Here is a 13,637-nt window from a genome sequence, read left to right as displayed (position 1 = left end):
TGTGTGTGTGTGTGTGTGTGTGTGTGTGTGTGTGTGTGTGTGTGTGTAGGCAGGCTCCACTATGTTGCCCCAGACTGGTCTCGAACTCCTGGCCTCAAGCAATCCCCTTGCCTCTATCTCCCAGAGCACTGAGATTACAGGTGTGAGCCACTGCTCCTTGTCTGGCTGGTTACTGTTGAACTATAGAGTATGAGTTATTGCTGGGGCTCAGAAGCTGATACCCCAAAATATGGCACTGAACTGAAGAAGCAGCCACAAGGTCTCTCTGACCTCTCCCCGCCTCTGTGTCCATCTGTCAGCCAGAGCTCAGGATGCAGTTGTTCTCTGAAGTTCTTTATCTGCCTGAAGTCTGGACCTGCTAAAGAAGAAAACAATGAGCTCTGGTCCCTCCTGTGAGTCTTCCTTAACTGAACTCCTATGACAGGAAGAAAGACTGAAATCTCAGCACACCTGGACAGACTTGTCACAATCTACTGTTTGCTCTTCAGGCCCAACAGACTTTGTCCCAGCGCACTGTATGGCTTTTTTGTTTGTTGTATTTTATTTAATTTTATTTTTTGAGACGGAGTTTCACTCTGTCGCCAGGCTGGAGTGCAGTGGTGCAATCTCGACTCACTGCAACCTCTGCCTCCCGGGTTCAAGTGATTCTCCTGCCTCAGCCTCCCGAGTAGCTGGGATTATAGGCGCCCGCCACCACGCCCAGCTAATTTTTGTATTTTTAGTACAGATGGGGTTTCACCATATTGGCCAGGACGGTCTTGATCTCTTAATCTGCCTGCCTCGCCCGCCCCAAGTGCTGGGATTATAGGCATGAGCCACGTGGCCCAGCCCATTGTATGTTCTTTAAGCCCATTAAATCTTTCCCACCCAGGCCAGGGGCAGTGGCTCATGTCTGTAATCCCAGCACTTTGGAAGGCCAAGGCGCAAGGATCACCTGAGGTCAAGAGTTCAAGACCAGCCTGGCCAACATGGTGAAACCCCATCTCTACTAAAAATACAAAAATTAGCTGAGCATGTTGGTGGGCGTCTGTGGTCCCAGCTACTTGGGAGGCTGAGGCAGGAAAATAGCTCGAACCCGGGAGGTAGAGGTTGCAGCAAGCTGAGATTGCGCCACTGCACTCCAGCCTGGGTGACAGGAGACTCTGTCTCAAAAAAAGAAAAAAAAAAAATCCTCAGGCCGGGCGCGGTGGCTCACACTTGTAATCCCAGCACTTTGGGAGGCCGAGGCGGGCGGATCACGAGGTCAGGAGATTGAGACCACGGTGAAACCCCGTCTCTACTAAAAAAAAATACAAAAAATTAGCCGGGCGTGGTGGCGGGCGCCTGTAGTCCCAGCTACTCGGGAGGCTGAGGCAGGAGAATGGCGTGAACCTGGGAGGCGGAGCTTGCAGTGAGCCAAGATTGCGCCACTGCACTCCAGCCTGGGCAACAGAGCGAGACTTCGTCTCAAAAAAAAAAAAAATCCTCCTCCCCACTGTCCTCCTAAAATCATCCACACTCTCATCTCCTGCCAGCCCTGGGGTGATCAAGTGCCTGCTGTGGGCCAGACCTCTGCTAGGCCCATCAGGAGACCCCCTCCTCAGGGTCCAGTGCTGCCAAGGAGGAGAGAGTGGCCAGTATAGTGTGTTGTAGGAGTGGGAAGTCAGGGGGGCTTCCTGGAGGAGTCTGGCTCCAGCTGAGTATCAAAGGAGAGATTCGCATCTCCCTTTCCCCTAAGAAGCAGGGTATATCAGCATCTTTTTCCCATTGGGATATTCGGCAATGACTCTATGATTCTCCCCAACACACACTAATAAATTTTATGCCTTGTTTTCCAATTAATCTGCCTTTTGTGAGTTGATTTTCCCTTGAACCTTCAGAGGGTGAAGGGGAAGTTTTCCCTTGGCCCCTACATCATGGTGTCCAGCATATGGCATTTTATGGCTACTTGACATCGGTTAGTCTAGAACCCACCTAGCAAGTGGCATCAAGGTGGGTCTTAGGATCCCGCTGGGACCTCATCCGCTCCTGTTTGATCCCCCAGCTCTCTCATCACCTGTGTCTCCAAAGCCCTGGATTACCATCTGCCCCACTCTGACTGGTACCACCACAATGGTACCGGCCATTGGGTGACTCTGATACTCCATCATTTCAACCCCACTGTGAGCCACCCACAAGCTCCCATGGCTGCCCATCCTGCAAGCCCTGGGCTGCTGTTTGGGAGACCATCTCCCTGAGGTGGAGGTCCCTGCCTTTGATGTCTCTAGAGAGTCTGCACCGGCTCCACGCCTTCCGCCTTTGCACAGGCCCTGTCTCTGTCTCTTTCAGGCCCCAGGAAAAGCCCCTGGCAGGTGGTGGGGCTTCCCAGCCTGGCCTGCCCCTGGCACTGGGAATGTCTGGGACTGGGGCCACAGACAGGGCACCCTTTCTCCTGCTGGAAAGGGGAGGTGTGGGGGCAGACCAAGGGCCCATCCTGGAGGGAGATTGGTGGGGGTGGGGGAGCTCAAGGCAGGCCACACTTTGCACTTAGGATGAAGTTTAAATGCCTTGGCCTGACAGGGGAGGCCTTGGCTGGCCCCCACCTCTGCCATTCCGCAGACACGACTGCACTTCCCTTTCTCTGAGCCTTTGCGTAGCCTGTTCCTCTACCTGGAACCCCTGTCCAACCAATCAGAGCTCTGAGAATCCAACCTGTTTCTTGACCTCAGTTCAGGGGCTGCTCTTGTCTGGGACACCCTCTAGTGGACCTGATGAGCTGCCAAGCTGCCCCTGCCGCTCTTGGGCCCCCTGGAAACCTAGGCCCGCTCCCTCATGTCCAGGCCTTGACCAGGAAACCGGCCTCTCACCCACTGACACGTGGCCGGCCCAGGCCTGGCGTGGCACAGGGGTGCGCTGGGGATTCAGACAGTGGGAGGGGAGCCCTGCCTTACCTCATCTGTGGGGAGGAAAGTACCTGCCCAGTCAGCCAAGGGGCTGGCCCTCAGCCCCACCATGCCTGGAGGTGCAAACCCAGGCGAATGGGGAAGCAATGGAGTGAGCTCTAGAAAGACAGGAAGCCAGACCCTGTTCCCCTCCACTAGCCTCCCGCCACCCCCGCCCTGCAACCCTCTCAGCTCGGTTCCCGCACACGTGCCCCACCATGCACATTCACCTCCTCCAGGAAGGCCTCAGATGAGACCTGTCTCTGCCTCCCCAGCTCTCCTATTCGCCAAGGGCAAGGCTGAGCAGGTGAGAGGCCTGGACTCCCATCCCATGGTCAGTGCCTGCTGAATGACCTGGGGAGACCTGTGCAACCTCTTCAACACTCCTGAGATGGGGGGATGACCCAGGTGAGGGGAGGCGGAGGGCTGGGCTGTGCGCAGACCTTGGCTGCGGTTGTGACCAAGCCTGCTGACCCAGCTGCAGGGCAGGGCTGACTGCCCTCCCCACCTCTTGCCACCCAGGCTCGTTGTTCCTACCCTCTGCTGCCCCCATGTGGCCACTCCCAGCGCTGCAAGCCACACCGAGGCCGCTCAACTCCCCATCCAGTGTTCTCTACCCGACCCCCAGCTTCCAGCCTCACCCTCTCCAGCACTTCCTCTGAGACCTAAGGGGCAAATCTGACCAATGCTACCCTACCTGAGCCCCCATTCAGGACCCTCTCCACAAAGGTTGATGGGCCCTGGTCATCCTCCAGCTGCCTCCGGGGCTGTGCCTCCATGCTGGGCCCCACAGGAAGTGCCGAGGAGGAGCTGCTCAGGTGGGCCACGGTGGCCTGAGGCCTGGGCTCTGTGCCCAGATTCTGGACATTCCTGGGCTAAGGAGCCCGGGCGCTTGTCTCCTGAGGACTTGGAGCTGACCCTGCCAGTGACTGCACCCAGCCAAGGAGCCGAGGCTGCAGGGCTGCCACAGCGCACCAGGGCGTGGTGAGGGGGTGGCACCTGTGCTGGGGGAGGGTGGGCAGGGCTGTCCCTCTCCATCTCTTAGGCAACTCAAGTGAGCCCTGTGCTGTGTTGGCGGCTTCCCCACCCCACGAGGCGGCCACAGTTGTCCATCCCACTGCACACATGGAGAGAGAGCCTGGGGAGGGAGCATCCCCGGCAACCTGGGTGTGAAGGAAGCAGGCAGGGCTCAGACCTGCCTCACTCTGGATACGGTTGGTGGTGACCCCGAGAGGCGGTCATGGAACTCTCCGGAACCAGGGCGCAGCATGAACACCAGGAGACCAGGGAAGGAAACGAGGCGCTTGTTTTCTCCTTGCACAGGCAGGGAGGGTGTTCCTGAGTGATCTTCCAGAAGAGTTCGAAATTACAAGCCTGGAGTCCCGAGGGAGGTCTCTGCCGCTGGGGGTCTCGCTGTCTGCTCTGGGGTTCTAGGTCCTCTCCTTACCCCATCTGGGGTCCCAGGGTGGGCCCAGGGGTCCAGGAACAAAGGCAGCACTGCACTGGTGCCCGCGCAGTGGGGAAGCAGGCCTCCGCAGATCAGGGGTCAGGGGCCCCGGCGTCAGGCTCTGGGGAGTGAGGTATTGGAATCTGAGGCTCAGGTGTGGGAGTGTCAGGGCTCAGGACACAGGTATTAGAATCCCAGGGTATGAAGTTTCAGGTCTGGGGAATTAGAGCCGTGAGTATGTGGGGAACAGCACGGTGTGCTGCTAGCACGAGGCTTGGGTGTTGGAACACTGGGCCTCCTGCCTGGGGTCTGAGATGACAGAGTAGGGGGTTAAATGCCCAGGTATCAAGTGTCCAGGTCCCAGGTGTCTGGTCCTGGGGATGCGGGAGTCGCAGGACTGGGCTGCCTGTTCTCAGGAGTCTTGGCCTGGTGCTCACAGCCAAGCTGCTCCCATCAGGGCTGTGCACCCCAGACGTGCCTGCAACAGAGACGCAGTTAGAAGTAGGCTCGGCGGTCCCACCGGCTGCTCCAGGGTCTCGGGAGAGGGGCTGGGGGGTCTCACATGTTGCCCTTCCTGCGGCGCAGCAGCACATAGACGAGCGCAACCACCGCCACCACCGCGAGGCCCCCAAAGATGATGCCCAACAGCACCGCGTAGCTGCGTCCTGGTGAGGGAGCGAGTGTCAGGGAGGGGGCCCTCTGTGGTGGTGAGTGGGGACAGGTGCAGGCAGGTGTATGAGCAGGGTGTCCTCACCTGGCTGGCACTTCGGGGTGGGTGAGGACCAGGTGCCGTCAGCCTGGCAGGTGCTGGTCTCTGCCCCGGCCAGGCTGTAGCCATTGTCACAGTGGAAGTAGATGGTGGAACCCGCCAGGTACCTGTTGCCCTCCTTTTGTCCGTTGGGAGGTGGGGCCAGCCAGCCACAGGACACCACTGGGAAGGGGGCAGAGTGCAGACGACAGGCCTGAGCTGCCATGCATGCACACATGTGGCCACCCCGGGGGGTCCTGTCCCAGGACAAGGTGCCCACCTCCCCTGACCGCCCCTACCTGCGCGCCCTCACCTGGCTGCAGGCTCTGCATGCGACGCTGGTGGAGCTGGTGGGCCACCCGAGTGGCATTGCCCGTGCTCAGGCTCCCAGTGGCTGCCACATCGAAGTTGCAGAAATGATCGTCCCCACATAGTTTGGCTGCCTCTTGTGCCAGGCTGGGGTTGATTGTGGTCTCACCAGGGAAGAGGGGCTCGAAGGTGGGGTCGTGCTTGGGTTGGTACAGGAAGTTGTGGACCAGGAACCAGGAGTCGTAGGTGAGCAGGGAGGATGCGTTGTGCACGGCCCCTGGAAGATACATGACTGGGGCCTTGCTGGGCATGGCTCCCCTTGGTCCCCAAGCCCTGCCCGTGCCGTGTTTCCAGTCCCCCCCACCCCATCTGCCCCATATACTCCACAGTCACTCACAGTCGGCCCCAAACTGGAACAGCTCCCGGGGACTGGTGCCCGGGGGCAGGACGCGCCCACTGCGCAGGGTGAAGTCGTCGGTGGGGTCGTTGTTCAGTGTCCCGAGGAGGCCGTGGGTGTGGGTGAGGAACTTCTCAGGCAGCAGGACGGACACACTCAGGAACGGGCCCTGCACGCTGACCTCCAGGCCGGCCCCTGATGCCAGCATGATGGAGACCCTGTCCCCGGCAGCCACCGACAGGAACATTCCTGGGCACAAGGGGGACGGCTCAGGGTCACCCGCTGTGGGCATCTTGTCCCCTCCCGCAGCCCCAGGACAGGGTGGTCGGCACCCAGGGGCTGTGGGTGAGGGCACCTGCAGGGGAAGGGAGGGCGTTCCCAGGGCCAATTCTGCTGACCATGACCCTCCACCACCCCTGCCATGCTTGTGGTGGAACCCCCCAGTGGCACCTGAGGTGTAGCCCCTGCGGTGAACCCCCCATGTTGAGATGCATGTGTGGGTCCCTCTGGCCTTGGCTGCAGCAGCCACACCTGCCTGGGCACATCCCGAGGGTCCTTGCACCCTCAGTGCTGACAGGCCCCTCCCAGGTCCCCACCCATCCCAACCAGGAATCATTTCATTCACTCAGTTCCCTGAGGCAAGGGGTTTGGATGCGGAGCTACCGATTGCCAGGGGCATCCTTAACCGCGCAGGGCTGGAGACCTTGCAGTGGCTTTTGAGGACTGAGGGAGTGACAGGAGCACAGGAGTGGCTCTGTGCAGGCCAGCGGTGAACGTTACCAGGGTGAGTTCCCTCCAGACGGCTCCCGGGATCCTCCATAGGGAGGACATGTCCCACCGTCCAGGCCTCTCAGCTTTTGACCAGGCGGGTGCAATGTGGGCACCTCGGTGGGTGTGAAGGCCTGAGGTCGGACCACCCAGGCCTCTAGCCAGGGCTGGGAGAGGCATGAAGGCCCAGGGCTTCCCCTCAGTCTCCCCACAGGAATGGGGAGGAGGTGAGGGCAGCCCGCAGCCTCGCATGGCTGGACTGCTCACCCTTCAGGTCCATCCAGCTCTGCTCAGCGAAGCTCAGCACCTCCTGGTTCAGCAGCACCTCCAGACCTCTGGTCCTGTTGGCCAGCCTGACCTCCACCACATCTGAGTTGCCCTCCTGGACGGCCACTGCGGTCAGCCCAGTGCCATGGGTCTCCATGCCTGTGGTGGTGGGAGCAGAACGAGCGCCACTTGGCTCCAGCCTCCCACCCTGGATCTACCCCATGCCACCCAGAGCGGCCCCTAGCCCTGGCCTCACCGTTGGACATCGTCCCGGGCTGGGCCCGCGCCTGCACCCTCAGGTCAGTCAGCACCGCCTCCAGCAGCACGTACTCTCCGCGCCCATTGAATGTGAAGTTGGTGCCATCAAAGGTCACAAAGTGTGGGTCTCCGAAGGCGGAGGCTGGGGTGAGAGTGGAGGGTCATGTGGGGTGCACCCCAGCCCAGCCCGATCTTTCCCAGGGTCTGGGGCACAAGATGGCACCCACCCAGTCGCGGGGGCCGGTAGTTGCGGCAGTCATTGGAGGGCCGCCGTTGCATGTAGCGGGGGCAGTCGGGTGCCCAGAGGCAGCAGTAATAGAAGCTGAGGACATCGTAGAGCCAGTGAGACATGCTGGGCACTCGGGGTGGCGTGCGGAATGGGGGTGCACCCCAGTCATGGCCGCGGTCGGGAGTGCTGCCGCCGCTGGAGTCAGCCGTCAGGAGCTGCGTCCCGTCCGCTGTGTAGCAGCACTGCTGACCTGAGCCGTACCGGGGGCTGCGGGAGCCAGTGGGTCAGGGCCAGGCCACTGTTGGGAGCCCACCCCCGACCCCAATCCCCACCCCGGCCCCGGCCTGGGGGCTCACCTGGCCTGCACAGAGCGCACACAGTGCACGGCTCCGGGGTGGTAGGTGCACACGCTGCCCTGCTCCATGTCACAGCCGTAGTCCGTCTGCAGAGCAGCAGGTGGCCATCACCCAGTGGCCTCGGGTTCTGTCATCCTCTCCCTGAGGCCAACCCTGCAGGGGCCCTGAGACCCCAGCCCCACCCTCCAGGACACCTCTGTCTGCCTCCCCTGGTGCTGTCCTCAGTGGGGAGGCTACCCCCTCATCCCCTCTCCTGTGCCCTGATGGGAGGCTTACGAAGAAGCGGCCGGAGTCAGCCCGGGCCTGGGTCAGGGTGCAGGGGCAGTCCGGCAGCTCCTCCAGGAAGTTGGGCAGCTGATCCTCCAGCTCCTCCCAGGCCTGGCACTGAGTTCGTGCCCAGGCCACAGGGTCCTCTTGGAAGTCATCACTCAGGTGCCAAGCCAGCGCGTGGTCGTTGGTCCAGAGCGCCTGCACATCCCTGTGGAGGCAATGATGCTGGAGCTGGGCCAGGCCACACCACCCAATGGTCGCCCCACTCTCCCCACCCCGGGCCTGGGCTGCCCAGGCAAGCACGATGGGCCTCAGGCAGCGAGGCCCTCCACCCATCACCTGCGCCTCCACGCCTTCTTACTTCTGCCCTGCGTAATTTTTGCTGTCGATGATCCGAAGTGCACCCACTCGCCATCTCTGGTAGCTGGGAGGAGCAGGTTTTGGGGTGAAGGTGAAAGAGCCGGAGTTGGGGATGTGTGTGGCCAGGGGGTACAGGTACGACCACTTTGCAGTCCACTCCTGTGAGTAGGGCATTCCTGAGGGAGAGGAGGCCTGGTTAGCCCTGGGGCTCCTTCAAGGCCTGGCCCCAGGCCTTGGCACCTACAGCAGCCTGACAGATGTGTGGATGGACCACTAGGCGGTCCCCTTAGGAGGGTCTGTTCTAGCAGGGACCCCAGCTTGGCTGACCATCACCTCCTGCCACACTCCAGGATCCCTGTCCCTGCTGGAAGCCGGGCCCAGGGCCATGCCAGCCATGCAGGGGTTCCGCATGAGCCTCCTCCCTGGGAGCCAAGCCCCATGCAGCTGCCCCCTCCCACCTGCCTGACCACCCTGACCTGCACTTCCCTCCATCCGAATCCTCAATCTCTGCCTGGAATTCCCTTCCCTCTTCAACCCCACCTGGAAACTTCCCTCCTGCCCCCACACAGCTGAGACTCCCTATCTCCCACCTCTGGGGGCCCAAAGCTCTGGATGCCACCCCAGCCCTCAGCTGGCCTCACCTGTCTCCTCGTACCCCCACAGCTCAATGGTGACGGTCTGCGTGGGCAGCGACTTGACATGCCAGGTCAGGCTGAGGTTGCCTGAGGTGTCGGCGGTGCCGTAGTATTGCCAACGCGTCTCGTTCACCAACTCACTCTTCTCCATCATTGACACTTTGTTGGGGTGCACTGGGCAGGGGAGGTGAGGGGTGAGTGAGGGCCTGGGCCCAGGGGGTGCAGGGAGGAGGCCCTGAGGCTTCAAGGGCTGTGGGAGCCTCCAGGGCCAATGCATGGCAGCAGCTGGGTGATGGTCTCTCCAGTGCTCACGGCAGAAAAGAACACTGAGGCCGGAGAGGCAGGGGCCTGCCCTCCCTCCACTGCCCACGCCTCTAGCCTCCACCTGGCTTCTCCCCTGCCCTGGTGTGGCGGAGCTCAGCGGATTGGCACTGGCCCACCTCTCTAGGGACCCCTGCAGCTCCCACTCACTCTGGGCTGGGATCGCTGTCTGGATGCCAGGGAGTGGAAAGGAGCTGAAGGAACTCTCCCAGGTGGGCAGGCCTCCCAAGGGACTGGTTCAGCCAGAGAAGCAGGGCACGGAAGAGCCAAGTCTCGGTGTGCATAGATTAGCGCTGGGGAAAGTCCCCGTGGGGACAGGCTGTGGGCAGGGAGGAGGGCTGAGGGCTCACCAGCCAGCCAGGAGCCCGCGCGAGGGAAGGAGAGGCCGTTGTCCAGTGAGATGGTGAAGGGGATGCGGCCGCTCTCATAGAGCAGAGGTGACACACAGTGCACTTGCCCGGAGGAGTCCACATGGCCGAGGGTCTGGATGCTGTCCTTAAACCTGTGGGCGTGGTGGTGGTAGGAGGGGCTGGGTCATTGCAGGCTGAGCCTCTTGACAGTCTGGGCCCCCAACCTCCCTGGGGAACCCATCCAGCCAGCTGTCCCTGTGCCCTCCTGCCTGTCCTGGGTCCGAGGGGCTCCACTCAGCCCACCAGTGGGTCTGAGCCCTCAGCATGCACAGGGATGGGGGCGTGGGGCCCTGGTGCCCGGCCTCCTGGGCCTCCCAACCTGCAGATCACACTGGAGTCTGTGGGGCTGGACATCTTGAAGTGCTGCACCACAAAGTCCTTGCCGCCCATCATGGAGCCTGAGTAGGGCAATATCTCCAGGCAGAAGTCCCGGAAATCCAAGCAGCAGGTACCAAGGCCGGAGCACGTCGGGTGGCAGGAACACGGCCCGCCCAGGGCGCCACAGCGCATGGAGCAGCTCTCTTGGGCATCTGGAGGAGAGGATGCTGAGGGCCTGGCCCGGCAGGTGCTGGACTGGCTGCCCCATGTGCAGGGCCTGTCTCTGTTTCTCCCGCAGCCCATTAGACAGCAGCATCCCCAGGAGAACGCTGGCCAGGAACTGCACTGGCCACCACGTGGACGCGGTAGAAAGCCACAGGGCCCGTGGGGATGGGATGAATCTTAGCACAGACTATCTGGCTGTTGCCCTGACTGACGGGCTAGAATGCAGTGAGAAGAGGCAAAAGGCTGCATCCGCTCAGCCCTGCAGGGTCAGGAGAAGCCCCCTGGGCACGACTGCCCTTCAGCCACCAAGTCCTCTATCCCACAGGCGGGGGTCCTCAGAAGGCCACGGTAGCTGGAGCCCTCGACCTCTCTTGGCTCCCCAGGGCGTCTGTGGACATCGCGCCTTCTGGAGTCCCTGAAGCCTGCAGAAGAACCCCTCTTGCTTGCCTGGACTGGGGTGGGGGATATGGCTGCCAAGAGTCTCATTCGAGGCCTGGTAGGGAATGGTGCAGGGTCTGAACTTGACCCTTCTCACTCTCCCAGGGGCTGCAATTGAGACCCCAAAGAGAGCTCCGCCCTCAGGGCAGAAGGCCAGGGCTGCTCCCCTCCTTTCTGGGGAAAGGAGGGACATTTCAAGCAGGGGTCCAAGCAGTGGGGAAAGGGAAGTGGGGGTGCACACCGCGAGGGGCTGTGGGCGCTGGGCCCAAAGCATCTCCTATGGGCCATGAGACCTGTGGCAAGGCCATATTTCCAGGGGCTGGCATGGAGGAAGGGTTGCAGGGAGGGACTGGCGTGGGTGCGTGCACATAGGCTGGAATCGCACTTCCCTGGCCCTTCTCTGTCCCCCGTCAAAAGAGGCCAGTCGAGGGCCAGGCCTGGGCTTGAGCCACCCTGCTGGCCCCACTTCACCAAGTGCAGTGCCTGGCACTTAAGAGCAACAATAAATATGTATTGGCCAAGGATTTGGTGGCGCACAGGGGTCGGGGGAGGAGGCCGAGAGATGCTTGCAAGTGAGATAAGTGGCAGGAGGGTTGATGGGAAATGGGGTGGGGGGTGGCCTGGGGCCAGTGTCCTGGTTCTGGAGTTCGGGGCTTTCCCTAGACTTTCCTGGATTCAGCCCCACCCTTATAAGGACCCACAATCCTGGCTTCCCCTCCGGGATCCCGCCCTGTCAGGGCTGGAGACACAGGCTGAGGCCTCTGCTGGTCTCCCCCGCCTCCCTCCTAGCTCCCAGCGCGTTTAGGGTGGGCCCAGCTCAGACCTCCCATCCCATGGGCTGCCCCTCCACGTGGACCCTCAGAATTTCTTCCCATCACCCCTAGCACAGCCCCAGATGGCCTGACAGATGGACAGAGGCTGAGCCCAGAGGGGCGTCTGCCCAGGCCTGGCTGCAGACAGATGGACAGACAGATGGGGGCACAGAAGGGCAGGGAGGCATACCTGCTGTGGGTCCGGGGCCCGGGCCGGGGGCTGTCGCCAGCAGCAGCAGGGCCCAGGGCAGGAGGGCTGGCTTCATGGTGCAGCCTGTGTCTGCAGCCAGCAGTGCAGTGGCTCTGAGGCGAGGCGGCCAGACAAGCTCACTCCCTGCTGGCCTGGCCCCGCCCTCTCTGCACTCTGCAGCACCGCCCCACCCCGCCCCTCCCCGCCCCTCCCCACCCCTCCCCACCCGGTCCCCTCTCAAAGTCCACAGGTGCCTGCGTGGACCAGCAAGGCCCAAGTTGCCCCGTTAGCACATTCCTGGCCTGCAGGCCTGGGTCGGCCCTGGGACCCTGTGGGAGGGTGAGGAGGCCGGAGCCTCCAGCTGCAGGACCTTTGGCAGGCGATGAGCCAGATGTCCAGAGGCCGAAGCTCAGACCCCAGGTCCCAGCCCCGCCTTGTATGCAGGGCGTGCCGGGCAGGGCTGAAGCAGAGGATGGGATTCGCAAGGTGAGTAAGGCAGGGCTATTTTAGCTCCAGGCAGGAAGGATTCCAGCCTCTGTGACCCTGACATTGACCTCCATCTCTAGCGCTCATCTTCCTGCAGGAAGGAGGTGCACCCAACTCATCCTCAGAGGGAGGCGGGAGCTGTTTGGGTCAGACACAGGCTGAGCCCTGGGGCCGAGGCAGCTCTGCAGGGGTCCCCTCTGGAGGGAGGGAGGGAGGGAGGGAGGGGAAAGGAGGTATCCAAACCCAGCTGGGGGCCCGGAAGGGAGACAGGGCCCATCCCCAGGCTCCACAGATGCCACCACCCTGGGGAGCCTTGGCTGTCCCAGCCACACCTAATCCTGCCACTCAGAGTTTGTATAATTTAATCAGTGTTCCCCTCCCCTTCTTGAGCAGATGAGGAAACTGAAGCTCAGATGCGGACAGGCATGGCCAAGCCAGGCCCTTGGTGGCTTCTGGGAGCCCCTGCAGCCAGGGCGGGTGGTAAGAGCTGTGGCCTGGGACTGGTCACTTGGGCCCTGCCACCTGGGCTGGATGTCCAGACAGGCGGGTGGCCTTCTCCCAGCTGCAGCTTCTCAAGGTGTCCAAAAGGGACTTGCCATACTTGCAGGGAGTCAGAGCCAGCCCCAGGGCATGAGCTTAGGCCCTCTGGTCTGTGATCTGCCCCAGCGCTTGTGGTCAGGCCAGCCCATTGTTCCCCGGCCTGTTCTCTCTCTTGCCTGGGTGGTGCCTGCTGGGAACCACAGTGTTGGCTGCCACCCGTGGCTCCAGAGAGGTGGCCCCTACTGAAAGTGTTAAGAGGTGTGTGCTGGGGGACTTGGCTCCTGAGTCCCCACACGGAGCTGTTCCAGGGAAGCCACACCCGCATTTGATGTCTTCCCACCTCCCAAAAACATGTGGTGAGAGGCCCCCAAGACCTTCAGCTTCTCAGGGACTGTTTCCAGAGCGGAGAAAGTCCCTTAACCCACACCGGCGCTCAGGGCACCTCTGCAGGTGAGTGTCCTGTAAGTGGGCACTCAGGTGCTAAGCCAGGGAGAGCCTGTCTCCTGGCCCCAGCCTGGGGAGGGCACTCATCCCAGGCCCAGGGCTGAGGTTGCTCCCTACAGCAGTGGGTGCAGGGGACGGTCCGAGGTGTCTGTCCTCCTGTAGGTGAGGCTCCGGGGAAGGGTGCTGGGGGGTCGGCTGAGACGGTTCCCAGGAACTGGAGGAGGGAGAGCTGCTGCTTCCTGTTTCTGGCCTGGGAACCCTTGCTGCGCGTGTCTGGAGACAATGGAAGTGCGGTAGGGGCTAGGTGTGCAGTCTGGGAAACTCCACACCCCAGGCCCTGCAGGGAGGGGGCGTCAGCTGAGTAACTGGGGCCGGCTCATCTCAGCCCTCTGAAGGCGGGTTCAGCCAGACCCATCTGGGGCCGCCAAGCCTCTGGTTCCAAAAGGGCGGTGTCCAGCCCTTTACGCCTTTCTTCCTGGGTGTGGGCGTGTCCAGCCCATGAGGGGCAC

The 13,637-nt window shown here is 62.0% G+C and overlaps 1 protein-coding gene across 1 annotated transcript; it reads right to left on the bottom strand.

Moving 5' to 3' along the window:
- Nucleotides 1-4,202: 4,202 nt before the first annotated feature.
- Nucleotides 4,203-10,111, bottom strand: LOC116464110 (sushi domain-containing protein 2). The gene is made up of 14 exons (XM_032147379.2): nt 9,995-10,111; nt 9,616-9,767; nt 8,951-9,118; nt 8,311-8,485; nt 7,956-8,157; nt 7,680-7,765; nt 7,322-7,590; nt 7,093-7,236; nt 6,837-6,995; nt 5,802-6,050; nt 5,409-5,681; nt 5,102-5,278; nt 4,910-5,012; nt 4,203-4,825 (listed from the first exon to the last, which is right to left on the bottom strand). The coding sequence occupies exons 1-14, from the start codon at nt 10,066-10,068 to the stop codon at nt 4,801-4,803; spliced, it is 2,256 nt and encodes a 751-aa protein (XP_032003270.2). The 5' UTR covers nt 10,069-10,111; the 3' UTR covers nt 4,203-4,800.
- Between the last annotated feature and the right edge of the window lie 3,526 nt (nt 10,112-13,637).

The sequence above is a fragment of the Hylobates moloch genome, unplaced genomic scaffold (genome assembly GCF_009828535.3).
Source record: "Hylobates moloch isolate HMO894 unplaced genomic scaffold, HMol_V3 SCAFFOLD_184, whole genome shotgun sequence".
NCBI lineage: Eukaryota > Metazoa > Chordata > Mammalia > Primates > Hylobatidae > Hylobates > Hylobates moloch.
Note: the sequence above shows the minus strand (reverse complement) of the source record. Positions and strands in the feature narration are given on the sequence as shown.

What these genes read in the sequence shown, in the direction of transcription:
- LOC116464110 (XM_032147379.2), bottom strand. Translation starts at nt 10,068, where the DNA reads ATGATGGGCGGCAAGGACTTTGTGGTGCAGCACTTCAAGATGTCCAGC. An exon ending in GTGCGCTCTGTGCAGGCCAG is followed by an intron (nt 7,591 to 7,679) that starts GTGAGCCCCCAG and finishes TGGCTCCCGCAG; the next exon opens with CCCCCGGTACGGCTCAGGTC. An exon ending in GCCCGGGACGATGTCCAACG is followed by an intron (nt 6,996 to 7,092) that starts GTGAGGCCAGGG and finishes CCACCACCACAG; the next exon opens with GCATGGAGACCCATGGCACT.